Here is a 27149-nt window from a genome sequence, read left to right as displayed (position 1 = left end):
TCACCCTGATACCAAAACCAGACAAAGATGTCACAAAGAAAGAAAACTACAGGCCAATATCACTGATGAACATAGATGCAAAAATCCTCAACAAAATACTAGCAAACAGAATCCAACAGCACATTAAAAGGATCATACACCATGGTCAAGTGGGGTTTATCCCAGGAATGCAAGGATTCTTCAATATATGTAAATCAATCAATGTGATACACCATATTAACAAATTGAAGAATAAAAACCATATGATCATCTCAATAGATGCAGAAAAAGCTTCTGACAAAATTCAACACCCATTTATGATAAAAACTCTCCAGAAGGTGGGCATAGAGGGAACCTACCTCAACATAATAAAGGCCATATACGACAAACCCACAACAAACATCATTCTCAATGGTGAAAAACTGAAAGCATTTCCTCTAAGATCAGGAACGAGACAAGGATGTCCACTCTCACCACTATTATTCAACATAGTTTTGGAAGTCCTAGCCATACAATCAGAGAAGAAAAAGAAATAAAATGAATACAAATTGGAAAAGAAGAAGTAAAACTGTCACTGTTTGCAGATGACATGATACAATACATAGAGAATCCTAAAAATGCCACCAGAAAACTACTACAGCTAATCAATGAATTTGGTAAAGTTGCAGGATACAAAATTAATGCACAGAAATCTCTTGCATTCCTATACACTAATGATGAAAGATCTGAAAGAGAAATTATGGAAACACTCCCATTTACCACTGCAACAAAAAGAATAAAATACCTAGGAATAAACCTACCTAGGGAGACAAAAGACCTGTATGCAGAAAACTATAAGACACTGATGAAAGAAATTAAAGATGATACCAACAGATGGAGAGATATAGCATGTTCTTGGATTGGAAGAATCAATATTGTGAAAATGACTATACTACCCAAAGCAATCTACAGATTCAATGCAATCCCTATCAAATTACCAATGGCATTTTTTACAGAACTAGAACAAATCATCTTAAAATTTGTATGGAAACACAAAAGACCCCGAATAGCCAAAGCAGTCTTGAGGGACAAAAACGGAGCTGGAGGAATCAGACTGCCTGACTTCAGACTATACTACAAAGCTACAGTAATCAAGACAATATGGTACTGGCACAAAAACAGAAACATAGATCAATGGAACAAGATAGAAAGCCCAGAGATAAACCCACGCACCTATGGTCAACTAATCTATGACAAAGGAGGCAAAGATATACAATGGAGAAAAGACCGTCTCTTTAATAAGTGGTGCTGGGAAAATTGGACAGCTACATGTAAAAGTATGAAATTAGAATACTCCCTAACACCATATACAAAAATAAACTCAAAATGGATTAAAGACCTAAGTGTAAGGCCAGACACTATCAAACTCTTAGAGGAAAACATAGGCAGAACACTCTATGACATAAATCACAGCAAGATTCTTCTTGACCCACCTCCTAGAGTAATGGAAATAAAAACAAAAATAAACAAATGGGACTTAATGAAACTTCAAAGCTTTTGCACAGCAAAGGAAACCATAAACAACACAAAAAGACAACCCTCAGAATGGGAGAAAATATTTGCAAACGCATCAACGGACAAAGGATTAATCTCCAAAATATATAAACTGCTCATTCAGCTCAATATTAAAGAAACAAACAACCCAATCCAAAAATGGGCAGAAGACCTAAATAGACATTTCTCGAAAGAAGACATAAAGATGGCCAAGAAGCACATGAAAAGATGCTCAACATCACTAATTATTAGAGAAATGCAAATCAAAACTACAATGAGGTATCACGTCACACCAGTTAGAATGGGCATCATCAGAAAATCTACAAACAACAAATGCTGGAGCAGGTGTGGAGAAAAGGGAACCCTCTTGCACTGTTGGTGGGAATGTAAATTGATACAGCCACTATGGAGAACAATATGGAGGTTCCTTAAAAAACTAAAAATAGAATTACCATATGATCCAGCAATCCCACTACTGGGCATATACCCAGAGAAAACCATAATTCAAAAAGACACATGCACCCCAATGTTCATTGCAGCACTATTTCCAATAGCCAGGTCATGGAAGCAACCTAAATGCCCATCGACAGACGAATGGATAAAGAAGATGTGGTACATATATACAGTGGAATATTACTCAGCCATAAAAAGGAACGAAATTGAGTCATTTGTTGAGACGTGGATGGATCTAGAGACTGTCATACAGAGTCAAGTAAGTCAGAAAGAGAAAAACAAATATCATATATTAATGCATGTATGTGGAACCTAGAAAAATGGTACAGATGAACCGGTTTGCAGGGCAGAAGTTGAGACACAGATGTAGAGAACAAACGTATGGACACCAAGGGGGGAAAACCGCGGTGGGGTGGGGATGGTGGTGTGCTGATTTGGGCGATTGGGATTGACGTGTATACACTGATGTGTATAAAATTGATGACTGATTAAAAAAAAAAAAAAAGAATCCACCTGCCAATACAAGGGACATGGGTTCGAGCCCTGGCCCGGGAACATCCCACATGCTGCGGAGCAACTAAGCCCGTGTGCCACAACTACTGAGCCTGAGCTCTAGCGCCCGCAAGCCACAACTACTGAGCCCACGTGCCAGAACTACTGAAGTTCACGTGCATAGAGCCTGTTCTCCACAACTAGAGAAGCTACTGCAATGAGAAGCCCGCGCACCTCAATGAAGAGTAGCTCCCCACTTGCCGCATGTAGAGAAAGCCCATACACAGCAATGAAGACCCAATGCAGCCAAAGATAAATAAATTAAAAAAAAAAACCCACCTGCCAATGAAGGTGATATGGGTTTGAGCCCTGGTTCAGGAAGATCCCACATGCCACGGAGCAACTAAGCCCATGCGCCACAACTACTGAGCCTGCCTGCCACAACTAGTGATGCCTGTGCGCCTAGAGTCCGTGCTCTGCAACAAGAGAAGACACTGCAGTGAGAAGCCCACGTGCCACAACGAAGAGTAGCCCCCGCTCGCCACAACTAGAGAAAACCCACGCGCAGCAACGAAGACCCAACACAGCCAAAAATAAATAAATTTATATTTAAAAAAATCAAAAACGAAAAAGAAGTTACAACTGACACCACAAAAATACAAAGCACCATAAGAGACTACTGCAGGTAACTATATTCCAATAAAATGGACAACCTGGAAGAAATGTAGAAATTCTTAGAAAGGTACAATCTCCCAAGATTGAACCTGGAAGATATAGAAAATATGAACAGACCAATTACGAGTACTGAAATTCAATCTGTGATTAAAATACCCCCAACAAACAAAAGCCCAAGTCGAGACGGTTTCACAGGCAAATCCTACAAAACATTTAGAGAAGAGTTAACACCTATCCTTCTGAAACTATTCCAAAATATTGCAGAGGAAAGAACACTTCCAACCTCATTCTATGAGGCCACCATCACCCTGATACCAAAACCAGACAAATATACCACAAAAAGAGAAAATTACAGACCAATATCACTGATGAACATAGGTGCAAAAATCCTCAACAAAATACTAGCAAACTGAATCCAATAATACCTTGAAAGTATCATACACCATGATCAAGTGGCATTCATCCCAGGGGTGCAAGGATTTTTCAGTATCTGCAAATCGATCAGTGTGATACACCAGATTAACAAACTGAAGAATAAAAACCATATGATCATCTCAGAAGATGCAGAGAAAGCTTCTGAAAAAATTTAACACCTATTTATGATAAAAACTCTCTAGAAAGTGGGCATAGAGGGAACCTACCTCAACATAATAAAGGCCATACGTGACAAACCCACAGCTAACATCAGACTCAATGGTGAAAAGCTGAAAACATTTCTTCTAAGATCAGGAACAAAACAAGGATGTCCACTGTCAACACTTTTTTTCTTCTTTTTCTTTTTTTTTTTTTTTTGGCCACGTAGCATGACATGCAGGATCTTAGTTCCCTGACCAGGGATTGAACCCACTTCCCCTGCAGTGGAAGTGTGGCGTGCTAACCACTGGACCTCCAGGGAAGTCCCTTTCACCAATTTTATTCAACATAGATAGCCACAGAAATCAGAGAAGAAAAAGAAATAAAAGGGATCCAAATTGGAAAAGAAGTAAAACTGTCACTGTTTGCAGATGACATGATACTATACATAGAAAACCCTAAAGACACTACCAGAAATCTACTAGAGCTCATCAGTGAATTCAGTAAAGTTGCAGGATACAAAATTAATACACAGAAGTCTGTGGCATTTCTATACACTAACAACAATTTACCATCACATTAAAAAGAATAAAACACCTAGAAATAAACCTACCTAAGGAGACAAAAGACCTGTACTGTGAAAACTATAAGACGCTGATGAAAGAAATTAAAGATGATACAAACAGATGGAGAGATATACCATGTTCTTGGATTGGAAGAATCAACTTTGTGAAAATGACTATACTACCCAAAGCAATCTACAGATTCAATGCAATCCCTATCAAATTACCAATGGCATTTTCCACAGAACTAGAAAAATAATTTTTTTAATTTGTATGGAAACACAAAAGCTCCTGAATAGCAAAACAATCTTGAGAAAGAAAAATGGAACTGGAGGAATCAGGCTCCCTGACTTCAGACTATACTACAAAGCTACAGTCATCAAAACAGTATTTTACCAGCACAAAGACAGACTTATAGATCAGTGGAACATGATAGAAAGCTCAGAGATAATCCCACATACCTATGGTCAATTCATCTACAAGAAAGGAGGCAAGAATGTACAGTGGAGAAAAGACAGTCTCTTAAGTAAGTGGTGCTGGGAAAACTGGAGCCCCTTGTAAAAAAATGAAATTAGAACATTCTCTAGCACCCTACACAAAAATAAACTCAAAATGGATTAAAGACTGAAATGTAAGACTGGATACTATAAAACTCCTAGAGGGAAACATAGGCAGGACACTCTTTGACATAAATAACAGCAATATATTTTTGGCACCGTCTCCTAGAGTAATGAAAAGAAACCCAAAAATAAACAAATGAGACCTAATTAAACTTAAAAGCTTTTGCACAGCAAAGGAAACCATAAACAAAATAAAAAGACAACCCACAGAATGGGAGAAAATATTTGCATACGCTGCAACTGACAAGGGATTAATCTCAAAAATACACGAACAGCTCATACAGTTCAATATCAAAAATACAAATAACCCAAGCAAAAAATGGGCAGAAGATCCAAATAGACATTTCTCCAAAGAAGACATACAGATGGCCAAAAGGCACATGAAAAGATGCTCAGTGTTGGTAATTATTAGAGAAATGTAAATCAAAACTATGATGAAGTATCACCTCACACCAGTCAGAATGGCCATCATCAAAAAGTCCACAAATAATAAATGCTGGAGAGGGTGTGGCGAAAAGGGAACCCTTCTATACTGTTGGTGAGTACGTAACTTGGTACAGCCACTATGGAGAACAGTTTGGAGGTTCCTTAAAAAACTAAAAATAGGACTACCATATGATTCTGCAATCCCACTCCTGGGTATATATCCATAGAAAACCATAACTCAAAAAGATACATGTTCATTGCAGCCCCAGTGTTCGTTGCAGTGCTATTCACAATAGCCAAGACATGGAAGCAACCTAAATGTCCATCAGCAGATGAATGGATAAAGATGTGGTACATATATACAATGGAATACTACTCAGCCATAAAAAAGAATGAAATAATCCCAATTGCAGCAACATGGATGGACCTGGAGATTATCACTGTAAGTGAAGTATGTCAGACAGGGAAAGACAAATATCATATGCTATCATTTATATGTGGAATCTACAAAAAAATGACACAAATGAATTTATTTACAAAACAGAAACAGACTCACATAGAAAACAAACTTACGGTTACCAAAGGGGAAAGGTGCAGGGGGAGGGATAAATTAAGAATTTGGTAGTAATATATACACACTACTATATATAAAATAGATAAATAACAAGGATCTACTGTATAGCACACAGAACTATACTTAATATTTTATAATAACCTATCTGGGAAAAGAATCTGAAAAAGAATATATATATACACAGACACACACACCTATACATACACATAACTGAATCACTTTGCTGTACACCAGAAACTAACACAACACTGTAAATCAACAATACTTCAATTAAAAAAAGCAAAAAGCAATCAGTTGCATTTCTATACACTAATAGTGAACTATCAGAAAGAGAAATTAAGAAAACAATCCCATTTACAATCGCATCAAAAAGAATAAAATACATAGAAAAAATTAACTGAGGAGATATAAAACCTGTACACTTAAAACTGTTAAGACATTGATGAAAGAAAGTGAAGGAGACAAAAATAAATGGAAAGATGTTCAGTGCTCGTGGATTGGAAGAATCAGTAGTGTTAAAATGTTCGTACTACCCAAAGCAATCTACAGATTAAGTGCAATCCCTATCAAAAGTCCACTGGCATTTTTCACAGGAATAGAGCAATCCTAAAATTTGAATGAAACCATAAAAGACCCTGAACAGCCAAAGCAATCTTGAGAAAGAAAAAGCTGGAGGCATCACTCTCCCTGATTGCAAACTATATATATTACAAAACTATAGTAATCGAAATAGTGTAATACCGGCATAAAAACCGACACATAGATCAATGGAACTGAATAGAGAGTCCAGAAATAAACTCATGCATATGTGGTCAATTAATTTACAACAAAGGAGCCAAGAATATAAAAAGCAGAAAGGACAGCCTCTTCAACAAATGGTGCTGAGAAAAGTGGGCAGCCACATACAAAAGTAGGAAACTGTACCACTATCTTACACCATACACAAAAATTAACTCAAAATGGATTAAGGACTTGAACATAAGACCTGAAACCATAAAACTCCTAGAAGAAAACATAGGTGGTACGCTCCTTGACATTGTCTTGGTGATGATTTTTTGGATTTGACACCAAAAAGCACAAGAAACAAAATAAGTGGGACTACACCACACTGAAAAGCTTCTGGGCAGCAAAGGAAATCATCAACAAAATGAAAAGGCAACCTAGTAAATGGGAGAAAGTATCTGCAAGTCATATATCTGATAAGGGATTAATATCCAAAATATATAAAGAACTCATACATCTCAACAGCAAAAACCCAAACAGATTAAAAAAATGGGCAGAAGATTTGAATAAACATTTTCCCAAAGAATTCATAGAGATGTCCAACAGGTACATGAAAAGGTGCTCAGCATCACTAAGTGTCAGGGAAATGTACATCCCAACCACAATGAGACGTCACCTCACACCTGTTAGAATGGCTACTATCAAAAGGAGAAGAGATAACAAGTGTTCATGAGGATGTGGAGAAAAGGGAACTCTTGTGCACTATTAGAGGGAATGTAAGTTGGTGCAGCCACTATGGAAAGCAGTATAAAGGTTCCTCAAAAACTTAAAACTACCATATGATCCAGCAGTTCCACTTCCGGATATTTATCTGAAGGAAACAAAAACACTCACTAAATATCTGCACCTCCACGTCCATTGTAACATTACATACAATAGCCAAGACATGGAAGCAACCTAAGTGTCCATCAATGGAAGAATGGATAAAGAAAATGTGGTGTATATGTATGTACAATGGAATACTATTCAGCCATAAAAAAGAAGCAGACCTTACCATTTGTGACAACATGAATGGACCTTGAGGGCATTATGCTAAGTAAATAAGTCAGAGAGAGAAAGGCAAATACCATATGACCTAACTTATATGTGGAATCTATTGTAAAACAAAACAAAATGAAAAAACCTGAGCTTGTAGATTCAGAGGAAAGACTGGTTGTTGCCAGGGGTGGGGGGTAGGCGAAATGGGTGAGGTGGGTCAAAAGGTACAAACTTCCAGCTATAAGACAAATAAGTCCTGGGGGTGTTATATACAGCATGGTGACTACAGTTAATAATATTCTATATTTGAAAGTTGCTAAGACGGTAGATCTTAAAAGTTCTCATCACAAGAAAAAGAATTATAACTATATATGATGATGAATGTTAACTAGACTTACTGTGGTGATCATTTCACAATATACACAAATATCGAATCATTGTTGTACACCTGAAACCAATATAATGTTACGCATCAACTATATCTCAATTAAAAAAATTAAGCATTGATTCCAAATGGAAACTTCCCATAACCTTGTGTGTGCCAGTAGGTGCTTGTGGGTTAATAGGTCACCTTCTTCCTGGCATATTTTAACCAGGGTCTCCTGGAAATAATGCCTAAAGCTGGTGGTTTTCAAATGGGGGTCCCTGTAGGTTTGATGTGGGCGGTGATGAAGGTTCTGATTTCTCACCACCACTTTGCAAATCACAATGGTTCTATTACTACTTTTATTTATTTATGTATTTTAAATCTTGGCCTTTGAAGTATGGATGGGAAAAATGGCTTTGCTGCTACAAAAGAGAAGAAAATTGGGAAAAGGAAAACAAACTCAAAACCAACCTGCTCTGAACTCTAAAAGAGATGATCCTACTGTGGTTCCAGGGCCCAGTAATTAGTCTCCTGGAAAGACACTCAGGGACTTCAGGGGAGAGAGGGGCTCTGACAGTCTTCGTTGTTATCCTCTAAGCTCGATGAACCTGCATCGACTGGGAGGTGGGAAGCTTTGGCGGTGCCAGAGCCAGGCTGGGCGGCCCCTGTCTGGGACTGGCGTGAGAACATATGTTGGCCAAGAGTGGCCCATAGAGTTCTCTTCTGCTTTTAATAACAATTGTTGTGGGCCGGGGGAGGAGACATGTGTTGAGAGCTGAACTAGGCTGGGTACTTGCATTCTCTCATTGAACCCTAACAACCCCCAGGTGGGATGTACCATTTTTCCTCCATTTTAGAAATGAGACCTAAGGCTCAGAGACTGTGTCTAGTCTGAAGTCTTAAAGTGGGGCTGGTAGAAGCAGGACTCAAATCCAAGCTCCCAAGGCACAGGACCCCACACCACCCTGGGACGAATGGTCATTCCTCGATGCGCTAGGTGTGCTCACCTGGATGCTGAGGTGTGACCACTAGGTGGCGACAGAGCCTCACAAAGAGTTCCCGGGATTCCGGTCAGGCAGCAGCCGGAGACCTCAGCCCGCACCGCAGCAACCCCGGACTCCTGGACCATCGGAGCAGGGCCATACTCCCTCTCTAGGCCCCGCCTTTCATGCCCCAGCATGTGGGAGAGCGGGTTCTGGTGGGAGCCTGGCCTGGATCTAAATCCCAGCTCTGCCACTTCCTGGCCTCTGTGCCAAGGATGCATCTGAACATCAAGTTTCTCATCTCTAAAACAGGAGTGATGACGCACGTCCGGGGCTTGCGGATGAGAAAAAGACCTGGCAATGGATGGGTTTAGTGGTAATTAAGACAAAGGGAGCATGCACTGCTTGCCAAAGAGAGGTCTCCTGGGGTGTTTTAAAATGGCCAACATTTAAGCCCTGAAGCATTTTACATAGAAACCCTGAATTTCTAGCTTCTTTTGAGAATCCGCTTTCCCACACAGCTGCATCTGTGAGAGCCATACCCTCCAGGCTACCACAGTCCCCACCACTCCCTATTGGGCCTCATTTCCCCCAAGTCTGTCAGCTCATTCAGCCCCTTGGGCCTTGCAGGCAGGGGAGTTTGCTCCTCAGACAAATCTTGGAAGTGAGGAACAGTGCAGTCTGTCCCCATTCCGGGGCAGGTAGGCCTTGGGTGGGTTTTTGTGTATTTCCCTCGGGCCTGGAATAGAACCTCACCACCTGTGACTCCCGCTGGGCACCCCCAGGAAGGAGGGCACGGAACCCAGCTGCTCCAGGCTTGTACATCCCTGCTGGGGGCCGCGGTGGGCAGAAGTCTGCAGGCTGCCACCTCCCCTGAGTAGACCAGCCTTGGTTTGCCTCCCTGGCTCTGAGGCTTTGGAGGCCAGAGCTCGCTGCTGTGACTCTGAGGAGGAGATCTCATTGTGAGGCTGGGATGGCCTCCTGGTCCCATCAGCTGCTGATCAGCTGGGCCCGTGCCCTCTGTTAACCCCGGCATGGCCTCCTTGCGTACCGATGGAGTCTCCCCTTCCCCAGAGCCTCCTCACTTCTCAGCCTGCGGAAATGCTCACGAGCCACAGCTCACGTCTCAGCTCAAACATCACCTCTTCCTCCAGGGAGCCTTTCCTGGTCCTCTAAGCAGAACCAGCTATCTGCTGCTTCTTCACTGTGCCCACAGCATGCACTGGCGTCTCCTGTGAGACCTGTTTTATCCTGCTCAGGCAACAGTTGCTTATTTACATGTCTGCCTTCCTCCCTGGATTGTGTTTTCCTGAACGCTGTGGCTCCTACACCCAGCCCAGGACCCACACGAGGTGCTGTAAGCAGCTTCTGGCAGGCAAGAGCTCTCTGCAGGAGGCCCCCTTTGTCTTGTCACTAACCTTAAACTTGCACCCCCATGCTCTACTCATCTCCAGCCCAAGCACACCTTTCAGATCTTTTGATCACATAATACTTTGCCTAATCTGTTGGTTCTTTCCACAGATCAAAGAAGTAGAAATGAATAAGTAATTAACAGATGACCAGATCTCTTCCCTAGCTTCCCCTTCAGTAATCTCACAAACAAACTGTGTAAGCAAGATAGCATCTAAAGAAAAATCACAAGAAGTCGACAAGTCTGCACATAGTAGGAGATGTTGATGACTGTGACCCCCCCGTCTCGATGATTAACTGAGACTGCTTCCGTTTTTCCCTTTAAAAACTTTCACGGCCAAGCGGAATCTTCCGATGTGGTTTTTGGGGGACACTGAGTCCATCATCTCCCCAGATTGCCAGCATTCTGATTAAAAGCAACTTTCCTTTCTACCAACATTTGCCTCTCTCTCTCGAGTATTGATTTTTGAGCGGCAAGCACCTGGCCCTGATTCAGTAACAACGCCTGAGAGATGTTACTGAGGTGAGTGAAAGCGTGCAGTGTTGGGGCAAAAGCAGGGCTGCCTAGAGAAAAGTATTTGGATGCAAAACCATTTTTTTTTTGGCTGCGCTGCATGGCACGTGGTATCTTAGTTCCCCGATCAGGGATCAAACCCGCCCCCTGCATCGGAAGCTCGGAATCTTAGCCACTGGACCACCAGGGAAGTTCCCGCAAAACCATTTTTAACACAAGATTCTTAAGAGACTTGGGCCCTTTAGGATTTGGGGCTGAAGGGCACTAAATATCTGTCACCAGGCTTGGCATGAGGATCCTGGCAGGGACATCCTTTACTTGGTTCCTCCCATGGGTAAGAGAAGGGGCCAGGGGTCTCCCCAGGGCCACCTGCTAACTCTCACCTGACTCCCTGACAAGGGCTGGAGATGGCAATTCTCTGGGTTCCTGATTCATTCCCACCCTGATTAAGACAACAGCAGAGCGTTCCAACATTCCTACCAACAACACACCTCTCTACCAAACCAACAGCTAACATCAGTGTGGGAAGGGCGGGGAAGGTCCCCAAGCTCTGGACAGAGCCCAGCTGCTCCAGAGTCTGGCTGTCACCTTCTGTCCTTCACCTGCCCACGTACAGGCTCAACTTGCGAAGTGCTTTCTCAACCCCCAGCCCCCAGGAACACCCCTGGAGGGACGTGGTGTTGTCATGCGCAGCACACCGGGGAGAACACGGAGGCAAGAGGTGGAGTAACTTGGCCAAGCCCAGATGTGTCTGATGCCCCAGGCTTTATGTAGGGCTGCCCTGGCCCCACCCCCGGCTCTCTCTCCCCTGCACTTCACCCATGACCAGCAGCCCCAGGAACAGAGATGTTAGGAGGCCCTGGCTCCAGGGAACTCTGAGGCTCCCGGGACATCCATGGTACCTGCTGTCCTAACCTGGCTGGTCTTGCCTCCTGCCACCCTCTGTCGTGACCCTTCTGCTCTGGTCGCTGCCTTTTCATTGTCCCTCAGGCTTGTCGCTGCTGTTCTCCCAGCCTGCCGGCCCACTGCTCTCCCTGATCACACAAATTCTTCAAGACCCCTTGCACATGGCTCCTTCTCCAGGAAGCCTTTGCGGGTAAGCTAGCACTTCTCAGAATCACCTAGAGGCTCCTTAAAACCGGTGGCTGGGCCCGACCCCAGAGCTTCGGTCGGTAGGTCTGGGGTGGGGTCTGAAGATGTGCATTTTTCTAACAAGTTCCTGGCTGCTGTTGCCACTCTGGGGCTTCACCTCGAGAACCACTGGTTTGCACCAATGGTTTTCAACTGGGTTTGTTGGAGGCGTACTGGGGGCCTTCGTGAGAGTTGGTGTGAAGGAGGAAACTTGGCTCCCCCCAGCTCTGCAGGGCAGCTTTGCTTCTGTGCGTTTAATATGATGGAGTTCCATGTAAAGTTTTGATTGAAGAAGGGATTTAGTTATTGGGAAAAAATGCTGCCCTTCACTCACGCTGATCAAATGTGCTCTCGCTTCCAGAGGGGAAGGGCTGGCCTCTGGATGTGGGTCTCTCTCACATCCTATGCTTTCCCCAAGTAATGGCTCTCCTTCCACGGGAGGTTCTATGTGATTTTAAGTGTAACACAGACAAACAGTTCTCACTTGAGGAGCTACTTCTATAAGTATTATAAAAATATTTATAACTAAAATAATCTTTAAATGTTAATAGTTTAGAATTCATTTTACTGAGAAGTAGGAAAAAATTCTAACATGTTGAACTGGCAGAGCTGTGATTTCACAGATGATATTACTCAAGCTGAAGCTAAATTTAAAAAGGGAACAGATTTAAAGCCGACGTAAGGTAGTGTGTTAGGTAACAGCCCAGCTGACATACCGATAATGTAAAAATCAGGGTGATGGTTGGAAAGACTGAAGTTTAGGAAAAACTGTCCTTTAGAACGGTTTGAAAGTCACTTGAGGAGTCCTGCTCCCTCTGTGCTCTGGAATTTCTTCCCCTTGAGTTCCATGCTCATCTCCCCCCCACCCCCGTTTTCTTTCTTAAACTAATACAAGATTAGGATGACATTTTGAAAAGGGCATCTCGTTAAGCAGCCTCGTCCCCATTGGAGCACAGGCTCCGGCCCAGTAGCCAGCTGGCCATTTACCTTATGGTAATGAGGTGTCATCTCCCCACGGGGTCTGCCTTCCTCCCTTCCACTCCTGCCTCTTCCTCCGAGACCGCCTCTCTTGCTCCCACCCGCCACTCTGTGCCAGCGGAAAGTGTGTGTGTGGGGGGCAGGGAGAGGCGGCACCAAAGCCGTCCTGGCATCTTCTCCTAGTGCTGGAAGCAGGCGCGAAGGTGCGAGGGGGCTTGTGCTATGGGGGCGGGACTGTGGTCCTCACCTGTACACCGTGGTCGGCGGGGAGCTCAGGCTGTCGTAGACGAGCCTCACATGGCCCTGGTACAGCTCCAGTGCCAGGGGGTCATTGTCTCCCTTGTAGAGAAGGATGCCGTTGTCCTTGTCCGTGGCCACCTGGAGGGAGTCATGAGGGTCAGGGCTCCCCTGAGTCCCCACCTCTCCCGTCCCCGCCTCACAGAGCCCTCTTCCAGGTGGCCTCTTCTGAACGAACCCTGGATCTGAATTCATATCCTTATTTCCTCCTTTATCTAGTCTGTTCATTTCCACAAGGAAGGCCTATACTTAATGCTCCAGCAAATGCTGATTGAGCAATTCAACAAATATTTATGGAGTCCCCTTTATGTGCTGCTATGTTTTTATGTACATGTGTGTGTGTGTGTGTGTGTGTCTGTGTGTGTGTGTGTGTCTGTGTGTGTGTACACATATATAAAAATGCCTGGAGCCCTGAGCTCTGATCTAGCCTCTTGGGGCCTTGGTGTCTCTATATAAAGTATAATAATAATTATAAACAAAACACTACCTGTTACTACTTAATTCTGTGTTTACTATGAACCAGGCACTGTGTTAAGTGTCACCTAGGGAATTTTTTAAAACACAGTGTCTGGGGCTTCACCTCAAACCACTTGCATACAGATCTCTAGAGGCCAGAGCCAGGCAAAGATACAAAGTGCCCCAGGAGATTCTAAAGTGTTGCCAGGCTGAGAAGCACTGGTTTCAAAGCTGCTGCCCAGAGGGCGTCTGTTTGCCAGGCACAGGGCACGAGGGGTGGGGCTCTCTGACCAGCCTCTTGGCCCCCACTGCCCAGCCCAGGAGCAGCTGATGTTGGCCTGGGGCCAGACCTTGGCAGAGGCCAGGTCCACGTAGGAGCCCTTGCCCACGAAGCTGACGGTGAGCAGGGGGTCTGATAGGACACTGGGCTGTCCGGGGCACTGGGTGCTGCTCTGGTTATTGGGATGTAACACTTGCGTCCCTGGGTGGCTGGGACTGAGGGAGGAAGGCAGGAGGGCAATGAGAGGACCAGGGGCGAGGGCAGTGGTGGCAACCAGAGCTTCTTTCTTGTGTGCGCCTGGGGTCAACCCCCATCTCAGAGGCCTGCCCACTGGACTGTAGGCTCCACGAGGTGAGGCCGTGTGAACTTTCATACATCTCTGCAGCCCCAGTGCCTCAAATGGTACCTGGCAGGGGTGGATGCCCAGTGGCTCTTTGTTGAATGAATATTTTCTCCATAAGGTTAAACCTGGGCTAGTGTGGCCATAACCAGAGGAAGAAAGGGCCTTAGCGAATGCTATGTGGTGGAGCCACTAACTGGCCTGCACCCTCTAGCTGTGTCTCTGGGGTCCCCCCTGCCCACTGAGCCTACAGGCAGGGGCCTGCTCTTTATCATACCCCTTCCCTTCTCTCTCTGCCCCCCAACAGCATTGAGGTCACCCAGAAATGTAGTCTGGAAGAACTAGTCAGGTCCATAGGTAAGGAACTTGACAGAAGTTAGTTGGAAAAGAATTTGGTTCATACTGAATGGTTTCCTGTTCCCTGAAAAATGCCCTGCTCCCTTGTGCCTCTGGGCCTTTGCACATGCTGATCTCTGAGGCTCGAATGCACCACCCCCCTTCATCCTGCACCATCAGCCCCTCACCCTTCTGCCCTTCTCCAGGCAAACTCCTACTCATCCTTCAGATCTCAGCTTAGTTCTCATTGCCTCTGGGGAGCCTTCCCTGATTCTTCCCAGCAGGCTGGGATCACTGCCCCGCCCATGTGCTCCCACAACACCCAGGGTTGTCATTGTCCCTTTTCTTGTCATCCTGCCCTGGGCAAGGGGCTTTGCCTGTCTTGTCCACCACTGAATCCCCAGTGCACAGTGTCTGGCATGTAATAGTGGAATGAATATTTCCTAGAGAAAAGAATGAATGAGGCTGGAGTGGGGGCTGCTCTGTGCAGTGAGAGCTGGTCAGGAGCTGTCTATAGAACCCTCTGGACAGAGCTGGTCCCCGTCCCCCCAAGCTGAGTGTTGTCCCTTATGATGTGTAGGGAAGCGGGCAGGACTGCTGCGATCTGGGGCATCCCAGCTGTTCTCGGAACAATCAGAGCTTGGGGGTATGTTAGGGTCCTTCCAAGGGCTGGGTGGGTGGGGCGCACCTGCAGGGAGATGTTGGCCTGGGGCCGGACCTTGGCGGAGGCCAGTTCCACGTAGGAGTCCTTGCCCACGAAGTTGACGGTGATGAGCTTCTCGCACCTTGGGCCGGCGAAGCCCGGGGGGCAGCGGCAGGTGGGCTCCTGCTGCACCACGATGCACTGGGCCCCGTTCTGGCACTCGTACTGGTCGCAGGGGCTTGTCTGTAGCAGGACCATGGGCGGGGGATGCTCACAGTAGAGCCCGCTGGGAGGGAGGAGAGGAGGATGGGGGGAGGGAAGATGGGGAACAGTGAGAGGAGACATCAAGTTATTTAGGCCAAAGAGCCGCTAGCAGAGACCATGGCATGAGAGGGAACTGAGACTAGTTCCAGCCCTGCTAGTGACTGGGGCAAGGCCTGATCCTTCTCTAAGCCCCAGATTTCCCATTTTTAAAATAATGGGGTCAGACTAGAGCACAGGTCCTCAATTTCAGTGTCATCAGAATTGCCTGCGATGAATTTGTTGAAAGTACAGATTCTCATCCAGCCATGGATCACTGGATAAGCAAAACGGGGCACATACACACAAGGGAATAACACTCAGCCTTGAAAAGGGCATTCTGACACATGCTACAGTATGGATGGACCTTGAGGAGATTATACTAAGCCAAAGAAGCAGATAGAAAAAGACAAATGCTGTCTGATTCCACTCATATGAAGTACCCAGAGTGGTTAAACTCATGGAAACAGAAAGTAGAATGGTGGCTGCCGGGGGACTTCGCTGGTGGTCCAGGGGTTAAGACTCCATGCTTCCAGCGCAGGGGGTGTGGGTTCAATCCCCGGCCAGGGAACTAAGATCCCACACGCCACGTGGTGCGGCCAATAAATTAAAGAAGAATGGTGGCTGCTGGGGCCAGGGGAGGGGGAACGGGAAAATGTTGTTTAATTGGGTACAGAGTTTCAGTTTGCTAGATGAAAAGAGTTCTGGAGGAGTTCCCTGGTGGCGCAGTGGATAAGAATCTGCCTGCCAATTCAGGGGACATGGGTTCAATACCTGGTCCAGGAAGATCCCACATGCCATGCAGCAACTAAGCCCGTGCACCACAACTACTGAGCCTGCGCTCTAGAGCCCACAAGCCACAACTACTGAGCCCATGTGCTGCAACTACTGAAGCCCGTGTGCCCTAGAGCCCATGTGCTGCAACTACTCAGCCCACGTGCTGCAACTACTATGCCTGCATGCGTAGAGCCCGTGCTCTGCAACAAGAGAAGCCACCACAATGAGAAGCCCACACACCACAACGAAGAGTAGCGCCCATTAAGAGAATTCAGCACCACCAAACCAGCTTTACAACAAATGCTAAAGGAACTTCTCTAGGCAGGAAACACAAGAGGAGGAAAAGACCTACAAAAACAAACACAAAACAATTAAGAAAATGGTAATAGGAACATACACATTGATAATTACCTTAAATGTAAATGGATTAAATGCTCCAACCAAAAGACATAGACTGGCTGAATGGATAGACGAATAAGACCTGTATATATGCTATCTACAAGAGACCCACTTCAGATCTAGGGACACATACAGACTGAAAGTGAGGGGATGGAAAAAGATATTCCATGCAAATGGAAATCAAAAGAAAGCTGGAGTAGCAATTCTCATATCAGACAAAATAGACTTTAAAACAAAGACTATTACAAGAGACAAGGAAGGACACTACATAATGATCAAGGGATCAATCCAAGAAGAAGATATAACAATTGTAAATACGCACCCAACATAGGAGCACTTCAATACGTAAGGCAAATGCTAACAGCCATAAAAGGGGAAATCGACAGTAACACAATCATAGTAGGGGACTTTAACACCCCACTTTCACCAATGAACAGATCATCCATAATGAAAATAAATGAGGAAACACAAGCTTTAAATGACACATTAGACAAGATGGACTTAATTGATATTTATAGGACATTCCATCCAAAAAGAATACACTTTCTTGTCAAGTGCTCGTGGAACATTCTCCAGGATAGATCATATCTTGGGTCACAAATCAAGCCTTGGTAAATTTAAGAAAATTGAAATTGTATCAGGTATCTTTTCCAACTGCTACGCTATGAGACTAGATATCAATTACAGGAAAAAAACTGTAAAAAAAAAAAACAAACACATGGAGGCTAAACAATATGCTACTAAATAAACAAGAGATCACTGAAGAAATCAAAGAGGAAATGAAAAAATACCTAGAAACAAATGACAATGAAAACACGATGACCCAAAACCTATGGGATGCAGCAGAAGCAGTTCTAAGAGGGAAGTTTATAGCAATACAAGCCTACCTAAAGAAACAAGAAGAATCTCAAATAAACAACCTAAACTTAAACCTAAAGCAATTAGAGAAAGAAGAACAAAAAACCCCGAAAGTTAGCAGAAGGAAAGAAATCATAAAGATCAGATCAGGAATAAATGAAAAAGGGCTTCCCTGGTGGTGCAGAGGTTGAGAATCTGCCTGCCAATGCAGGAGACACGGGTTTGATCCCTGGTCCAGGAAGATCCCACATGCCGCAGAGCAACTAAGCCTCTGCACCACAGCTACTGAGCCTGCGCTCTAGAGCCCATGAGCCACAACTACTGAGCCTGTGTGCCGCAACTACTGAAGCCCGCGTGCCTAAAGCCCATGCTCTGTAACAAGAGAAGGCACCGCAGTGAGAAGCCTGAGCACCACAACGACCCAACACAGGCAAAAATAAATAAATAAAATAAGTAAATTTATTTTAAAAAAAGAAATAAATGAAAAAGAAATGAAGGAAACAATAGCAAAGATCAATAAAACTAAAAGCTGGTTCTTAGAGAAGATAAACAAAATTGATAAACCATTAGCCAGACTCATCAAGAAAAAAAGGGACAAGACTCAAATTAACAGAATTAGAAATGAAAAAGTAACAACTGACACTGCAGAAATACACAGGATCATGAGAGATTACTACAAGCAACTATATGCCAATAAAGTGGACAACCTGGAAGAAATGGACAACTTCTTAGAAAAGCATAACCTTCCAAGACTGAACCAGGAAGAAATAGAAAATATAAACAGACCAATCACAAGCACTGAAATTGAAACTGTGATTAAAAATCTGCCAGCAAACAAAAGCCCAGGACCAGATGGCTTCACAGGAGAATTCTATCAAACATTTAGAGAAGAGCTAACACCTATCCTTCTCAAACTCTTCCAAAATATAGCAGAGGGAGGAACACTCCCAAACTTATTCTACGAGGCCACCATCACCCTGATACCAAAACCAGACAAAGATACAACAAAAAAAGAAAATTACAGACCAATATCACTCATGAACATAGATGCAAAAATCCTCAACAAAATACTAGCAAACAGAATCCAACAACACATTAAAAGGATCATACACCATGATCAAGTGGGGTTTATCCCAGGAATGCAAGGATTCTTCAATATACACAAATCAATCAACGTGATACACCATATTAACAAACTGAAGGAGAAAAACCATATGATCATCTCAATAGAGGCAGAGAAAGCTTTCAACAAAATTCAACACCAATTTATGATAAAAATGCTCCAGAAAGTAGGCATAGAGGGAACTTTCCTCAACATAATAAAGGCCATATATGACAAACCCACAGCCAACATTTTCCTCAATGGTGAAAAACTGAAACCATTTCCAGTAAGATCAGGAACAAGACAAGGTTGCCCACTCTCACTGCTATTATTCAACATAGTTTTGGAAGTTTTAGCCACAGCAATCAGAGAAAAAAAGAAATAAAAGGAATCCAAATCAGAAAAGAAGAAGTAAAACTGTCACTGTTTGCAGATGACATGATACTATACATAGAGAATCCTAAAGATGCTACCAGAAAACTACTAGAGCTAATCAATGAATCTGGTAAAGTAGCAGGATACAAAATTAATGCACAGAAATCTCTTGCATTCCTATACACTAATGATGAAAAATCAGAAAGAGAAATTAAGGAAACACTCCCATTTACCACTGCAACATAAAGAATAAAATACCTAGGAATAAACCTACCTAAGGAGACAAAAGACCTGTATGCAAAAAACTATAAGCCACTGATGAAAGAAATTAAAGACGATACAAACAGATGTAGAGATATACCGTGTTCTTGGATTGGAAGAATCAATATTGTGAAAATGACTCTACTACCCAAAGCAATCTACAGATTCAATGCAATCCCTATCAAACTACCAACGGCATTTTTCACAAAACTAGAACAAAAAATTTTACAATTTGTATGGAAACACAAAAGACCCCAAATAGCCAAAGCAATCTTGAGAAAGCAAAACGGAGCTGGAGGACTCAGGCTCCCGGACTTCAGACTATACTACAAAGCTACGGTAATCAAGATAATATGGTACTGGCACAAAAATAGAAATATAGAGCAATGGAACAGGATAGAAAGCCCAGAGATAAACTCACGCACATATGGTCACCTTGTCTTTGATAAAGGAGGCAAGAATATACAATGGAGAAAAGACAGCCTCATCAATAAGTAGTGTTGGGAAAACTAGACAGCTACATGTAAAAGAATGAAATTAGAACACTCCCTAACACCGTATAAAAAAATAAACTCAAAATGGATTAAAGACCTAAATGTAAGGCCAGACACTGTAATATAAACTCTTAGAGGAAAACATAGGCAGAACACTCTATGACATGAATCACAGCAAGATCCTTTTTGACCCACGTCCTAGAGAAATGGAAATAAAAACAAAAATAAACACATGGGACCTAATGAAACTTAAAACTTTTGCACAGCAAAGGAAACCATAAACCAGATGAAGAGACAACCCTCAGAATGGGAGAAAATATTTGCAAACGAAGAAACTGACAAAGGATTAATCTCCAAAATATACAAGCAGCTCATGCAGCTCAATATCAAAAAAACAAACAGCGCAATCCAAAAATGGGCAGAAGACCTAAATAGACATTTCTCCAAAGATATACAGATTGGCAACAACCACATGAAAGGATGCTTAACATCACTAATCATTAGAGAAATGCAAATCAAAACTACAATGAGGTATCACCTCACACTGGTCAGAATGGCCATCATCAAAAAATCTACAAATGATAAATGCTGGAGAGGGTGTGGAGAAAAGGGAACCCTCTTGCATTGTTGGTGGGAATGTAAATTGATACGGTCACTATGGAGAACAGTATGGAGGAGGTTCCTTAAAAAACTAAAAATAGAACTACCATATGACCCAGCAATCCCACTACTGGGCATATTCCCTGAGAAAACCATAATTCAAAACAAGTCATGTACCATAATGTTCACTGCAGCACTACTTACAATAGCCAGTACATGGAAGCAACCCAAGTGTCCATTGACATATGAATGGATAAAGAAGATGTGGCACATATATACAATGGAATATTACTCAGCCATAAGAAGAAATGAAATTGAGTTATTTGTAGTGCGGTGGATGGACTTAGAGTCTGTCATACAGAGTGAAGTAAAGTCAGAAAGAGAAAAACCAATACCGTATGCTAACACATATATATGGAATCTAAAAAAAAGAAAAGGTACTGATGAACCGAGGGGCAGGACAGGAATAAAGATGCAGACATAGAGAATGGACTTGAGGACGTGGGTGGGGAAGGGTAAGCTGGGACAAAGTGAGAGAGTGGCATGGACATATATACACTACCAAATGTAAAATAGCTAGTGGGAAGCTGCTGCATAGCACAGGGAGGTCAGCTCGGTGCTTTGTGACCACCTAGAGGGGTGGGATAGGGAGGGTGGGAGGGAGATGCAAGAGGGAGGGGATATGGGGACATATGTATACGTATAGCTGATTCACTTTGTTATACAGCAGAAACTAACACACCATTGTAAAGCAATTATACTCCAATAAAGATGGTAAAAAAAGAAAAAAAAAAGAGTAGCCCGCACTCGCAGCAACTAGAGAAAGCCCACGTGCAGCAATGAAGACCCAACACAGCCAAAAAAAAAAACAAAACGAGTTCTGGAGATGGATGGTGGTGATGTTTGCACGGCAATATGAATGTACTTACTGTACATTTAAAAATGCTTAAGATGGTAAATTTTGTGTTATGTGCATTTTACCACAACCACAATTGAAAAAAAAATTTTTTAAGTGTGGGTTTCCAGCTCCTTCTCCCCACCCCAAATTCTAATTTCGTAGCTCTGGGGTGGGGCTCTGGAACTTATATTTTCACAAGCCTCGCATGCAGATGGTCTCAATCAGGCTTTGGAACCAACTGCCTTGAGAACTCATGGTTCCTTCCAGGCTCACGTTCTCAGAGTCTATGACCAGGGCTCGGCTGCACAGTCAGATCTGTACCTCCATGAGTACTGACATGTATACAGGACTGTCCCCCAGTCTGACCCCCCTTAAGTGGCCCCTGCCTCCCCTCCAGGCCCCCCTGGGCCCTTCCCTTCCAGTCAGTGTGGGCGCGAGAGCCGGCACCCTCATACCCCTTCCACGTACCCCACAGACATCTGACCACCTGGCCAGGGCCTCCAGTCTCCCCTTTCTCTCCCTGGCTTCACTGATTCCAATGACTGACCCCCAAACCCTCCCATTCGCCTCCATTTTCCTGCCATTAGGGCACCATACTGTTTTTGTTCTCCAGCCCAGAAAGAAGACTCCTGCCAGCGTGGCCATGTGCCTACCCACACCCTCCAAGCTGGGCTCCAAAACGGTAGCATCTTTCGTTAGACGGAATCACGCCCAAGTTTGACATACTATGAGCTGGACCCTAAGTCCGACATCCACGTGGTTGCCTTGGGTACCTCTTTTTTTCCATCTACAGCATGGGGTGAACAAGGTCTGCTCTGGCACTTGGAAGGGCTGAAGAAGGTTTGGGGGAATAAAGGCACCACAGAGACCTAGGGCTAGGGCTGTCTGGGTCTCCACCCTGGCTGCCTGGGCCCACCAGCCCCCAGCCCCCAGCCCGCTGCCCCCCCGCCATCCGGCCGCTTGACCATACCTGAAGCCCTGGGGACACATGCACGTGTAGCCGTTGACCGCATCCACGCACTGGGCCCCATGGCGGCACCTGTGGGCTGTGCAGTCGTCACTGTTCACCTCGCAGAGCTTCCCGCTGTAGCCAGGGAGACATTCGCACCTGGAACACAGTGGAGCGAAGCTGTTCTATGGCCCGGCCAAGTCCCTGCAGCTCTTGCGGGCTCCCCAAAACCTGGCCTGCAGTGGGTCTCATGGGCCGTCCACAGCCTCTGGTCACTGCAAGCCGATGTCTGCCTGCTTCACACGGGGCATCTTGTCAGGAGCCGGCTGAGGAGTGCAGGGCTGCGGTCACACAGGTTTTGGCTTGGATCTACCACTGTCTACATAGAACTAATATTCAGCTTAGCCTGCCTTTGTGCCAGGCACTGGGCTAAGCACCTTTCACAGAGTGCCTTGCTAAGGCCTCCCAGCACCCTGTGAAGGAGGGTCGGTCCCCCTCCAATACCAGGAGGAAACCAGGGCTCCAGGAGAGCTGACCTGACTTCCCTGAGGCCCCCCACCGTGTAACACTTACGTGTGTCAGTGATACTTTGTTTACACTTACGTGTGTCAGATCCTGTTCTCGGTGTATCTGGCACTCACTGCCTCTCTGTGTTTCAGTTTCTTCACTTTTCAGTGTGACTGATGATCAATAACTTCACCTCTTAACAGCGGTTTTAAAAATTAAGTGATACACTCTGTGCAGGGCACTGGATCCACACCGAGTAAACAGTCAGTGTGATATGTAGAAGGTGCTGATAAGGATGATGAAGAAATGATGCTGTTGGCACTCCCTTTGATTCTATTCTATTGTTTGTTCATTTTTCCCCAGAGATTCGGGCTGATATAAGAAGGTGAATCCCTTTGCATTTGATAAATGCCTCCTGGTCCCCAGGGGAGAGGATGGGAGCTACTGGCCCAACCCAGGCCCTGCAGGCTGACCCGCCCCTCCCTGGGGAGCATGGTGTCAGCAGCTCCATCACATCCTCGCTGGCCCAGGTTTCAACCCGGCCAGAGACGGCTGCTGCGGCGGGTCTCCCTAAACATGGGCCTGAGACACGCATCTCTGGGCTCCTCTGTCTGGGATGACAACGTGCCGAAGTCCCAGCAAGGAAGACACCAAAGGTGTACCACCTTACTCACAGCGGCTTCAGCACACAGGCATGTGTGAACACAAATGCTTCCTGGCTCCTGCACACCTCTCTGGGCTCACTGGCTGAATTCTGCTGGGCGGAGTGTAAATAATAACCACAGCCTATCCAAGTCAGAGGAGGAAGGTGGTACGGGCAGGGGAAGGTGCGGTAGGGGTGGCCAGGTGGGAGGGAAGTGAGACCTTGGAATACTTATGTGACGCAGGAGCCTGACTGGGGAAGCATCAGGGCAAAGGGATAGTCCTCCCTCCTCCCTCTCCTCCCTCCACCCCCTTTAGCATGGCTGGAAGTGGGCTGGAATCACAAGTAGACCCTGGCAGTGCTGGGGCTGCCAGAACATGGTGCATGCTGTGGATTCACGGCAAGGTAAGATACTCAGGGGGTGGGGTGTCCCTGGAGGGGGGGCGAGTTCTAGAATCTGAGGATTTACTGGACCTGCGTCCAAAAGCTGTGAAATCTGCTAAGATCTGACCTCTTTACCTTTACTTATCTGATGGGTAAATTTGAAATATGTGACCTATTGCTGCACCAGAAGGTGCAAACTTTCACATCTTAGCCCCCATTCCTTCCTAGTCTTTTAAAGGAACAGCTCGGGGATGCCTTTTGGGGGCACATGCTCAATATATCGCAGGCCAGGCCTCTGCTAGGGTTAAACCTGGCCCCAGCAGGCATCTGTGTTTGTGTCTCCTGAATTCTAAGAAGTACCTGCAGAGCAACTCAAGCTGTATGAGCTTCTCCAAGGCAATAAGAGCTGCTCACTATTTACAGGGGAAAACCCAGCCTGATAAGCATGGCGTTCGAGCCTACTGAGCAGGTCTTTATGAGGAATTAGGGAAGCCATGCTCCCTCGCAGAAGAAGCAGTGGAAGTCTGGAGGAAGGCGTGTTTACATCCTTCTTTTCTCCCAGTGCTACAGCCCTCTCCACACCTGCGCTTCCTAAACGAAACACCCAGGGGTCTTGTTAAAAGTGCAGCTTCTGATTCAGGGAGTCTGGGTGGGGCCTGGGAATTAGCATTCCCAACAAGCTCCCATGGGATACTGACACTGCTGGTTCGTGGACCTCACCTCCAATAGCGAGGATCTCTACAACATTTCTTCATCAGCCAAAGACAAGCATCTGGTGGTATAACCTGCATTCCCTGTTGTCCTCCAATGTTTTGCCTTTATCTTTTTTCTAAAGTGTAAGTAAGGGTTATGCAATTTTGATATGCATTCGACCTACTGATTCTGGACCAGGAGGAGTAACCAAGTGACTTCAGGAGCCTCTGGATTTAGCCGAGGAATCAGTCAGGCCCGGATTGACTCGCATCCCTTTCTGTGCACGTGTGTCGGCTGCTTGCTGCACCTCACGGAGCCTCAGCCCCACGTGGGAGGTGGGTAACAGTTTCTACATCCTAAGATCGCTGAGTGTTAAGTGAGATAATGCACAGTGCCTGACACAGGGGGAGTGTTCAGTGCGTGCTAGCCACTGCCATCTTTGTTTCTGTTATTATTTTCAGTGTGCATGGGCAGTGTTCATTATTATTTTCAGGGCTTCAGTATATTATTATTTCAGTGTTCGTGTCACAGATACTGATAGAGTACTATCTGTTCTGTTGAGTTGAGGCCTCATTAGAACAGCATACAAGGAAATCCCCAAGGATAAACATCTTCAAACTTGGGCAGAGGTTGCACTGACTGCACATCTCTTTTGTTAATGCCCCTGTTGCCTGCCTTGGGATGTGAGTTGTTATGGTGATGGCAGGGGAGGGCGATAACATAAAATGTTGCACTGGGAGAAGGGACTTTTCATTTAAATGCATCTCAAAAAGAAAAAAAAAAATCAACATTACTGAGTTGGCCTGTAGACCTCTTCAAGATTCTAAGAGACATTGTGCATAAATATATCAATATTATCTCAAGATTTTTGAAAGCGAGACTGGTTTCTATATTCTATATTGTCCTTGAACTCAAGGGGTCTTGGTTACAGTAGAGAGAGTTTCCAGGGACAAGTAGTAGAGAATCGTGATCTCTGGTCCTAAGCTTCTAGCACCCCATTCCCAGACCTGTACCCTGGACCACTTCTGACCAGTCTCCAAGCTCGCTATGCTTGTCCAAGCCAGCGTCCTCTGAGCTTGCCGTCCACTCAGCCTGGAACGCCACTGATCTCCTTTCCATCTACAGATATGCTACCCACTCTTCATAGCTCAGATGCCCAGTCACCATCACTGCCCCTTCTTAGGTACACCCAAAGCACTTTTCCTGTCAGTCCAGCCGGCTCGGCTTTGGGTTCAAGTTTGTGTTTTAAGCATCTCTTCCTACCCCTTTGCTCTTCCTTCAGTTAAAGAACAGCCCTGATCTGCAGTCAAATCCTGGAGTGGGAAAAGCAGGGTGGGGGGGAGGCATCCCTCACTCTTACTCAAGCTCAGGGAACTCGATTATGTGAAAGCCCACCCGGCACATCTCCGAGGGGACAGGAGCAGGTAAGGCAGACTTGAAGGAGGGTGCACGCACCAAAGGACCGCAGCTTCCTTTGCTCCCTCTGAAGCCAGAGGCCCTACACGCCTCTTGCGTTTTCCCTGGTGGTAAGCTCTAGGCTTGGGATATCCAGATAGAAAAGGAAAACACAAGAAGAGGTGCTCACGGCCCCATCTCACCCTCACCTACTCTTAGACTCTCCTCCCACCTGTGGGGCTCCCTCCTTCACGCAGCGCATCCCAATTCCACCCATTCTTTGGTGGTCACTTCACATCCCACCTCCTAGGGTGGGGGGCTTGCCTCTCTGCTCCAGAAGCTTCTTCTCCCCACCTCCTCAGAACCCCAGCAGCACTCAGAGCCAGAATCTAGGGCCCTAGGAATTGCTTCTTTTCTTAACCTTTGTTTTGTGTCAGCTTTTCCTCCCCCAGGTCCATGGCAAGGGCCTTGGAGGGAGGGAATTGAAAACCTCCTGCGCTACCCACTGCCTTCAGCACAGTGAGAATCTGGGGCCTGAGGGAGAGGGAGGGGGAACAGAGAGGACAGACACAGAGGCTCAGAAAGAGAGACAGAGAGAGACCAAGAGAATTAGACCATGACTGGTCAGAGATACAGAAAAGCACATGGTAACAAACAAGTAACAGGCAGAAAGAGAGAGAGAGAGGAAAAAAAATATGGAGGAAGCCCCAGAGTCTCTGCCTCAAACCCAGACTGCTGGAGCCGAGTCCTTGGGACCCGGTGCTGGGCATGAACGAGCCTCACCTGAATCCTCTGTCCAGGGAGACGCACTTTGCCTCATGCTGACAGAGGTTCATCCCGGGCACGCAGTGGTCGATCACCTCGTCGCACAGCTCACCTGGTGGGGCGGGTAGAGAACCCAGGCATCAGGGAGGGTACCGGGGGGGATGCCCTGGCTAGAAGTCAGGTTCATCCAGCCCCTGGCCAGGAGGTCACGGGTATCAGGAGCCCTGCATTTGCTCTTTTGGCGTCTCCTTTCTCCTGTGCCTCAGCCTCGATTTCCCTGGCAGTGACCATGGGAAGACTGCAGGACCTCACCCGGGCACGGTCACTGCACCACCATTTGGCTATTTCACTTGATTAGATAGGGG

The 27149-nt window shown here is 45.4% G+C and overlaps 1 protein-coding gene across 3 annotated transcripts in view; it reads right to left on the bottom strand.

Moving 5' to 3' along the window:
• The window catches only part of SLIT3 (slit guidance ligand 3), a 618363-nt gene that overhangs the window by 16523 nt on the left and 574691 nt on the right, over nucleotides 1–27149 (bottom strand). For all 3 annotated transcript variants that reach the window (XM_036848363.1, XM_036848365.1, XM_036848366.1), the window contains 4 exons: nucleotides 26803–26896; nucleotides 22419–22556; nucleotides 15430–15670; nucleotides 13280–13410 (listed from right to left, as the gene is read on the bottom strand). In XM_036848363.1, coding sequence (XP_036704258.1) covers nucleotides 13280–13410; nucleotides 15430–15670; nucleotides 22419–22556; nucleotides 26803–26896 — 604 coding nt within the window. The remainder of the gene's footprint in view (nucleotides 1–13279; nucleotides 13411–15429; nucleotides 15671–22418; nucleotides 22557–26802; nucleotides 26897–27149) is intronic.

This window comes from Balaenoptera musculus, chromosome 3 (genome assembly GCF_009873245.2).
Source record: "Balaenoptera musculus isolate JJ_BM4_2016_0621 chromosome 3, mBalMus1.pri.v3, whole genome shotgun sequence".
Classification (NCBI taxonomy): Eukaryota; Metazoa; Chordata; class Mammalia; order Artiodactyla; family Balaenopteridae; genus Balaenoptera; species Balaenoptera musculus.
Note: the sequence above shows the minus strand (reverse complement) of the source record. Positions and strands in the feature narration are given on the sequence as shown.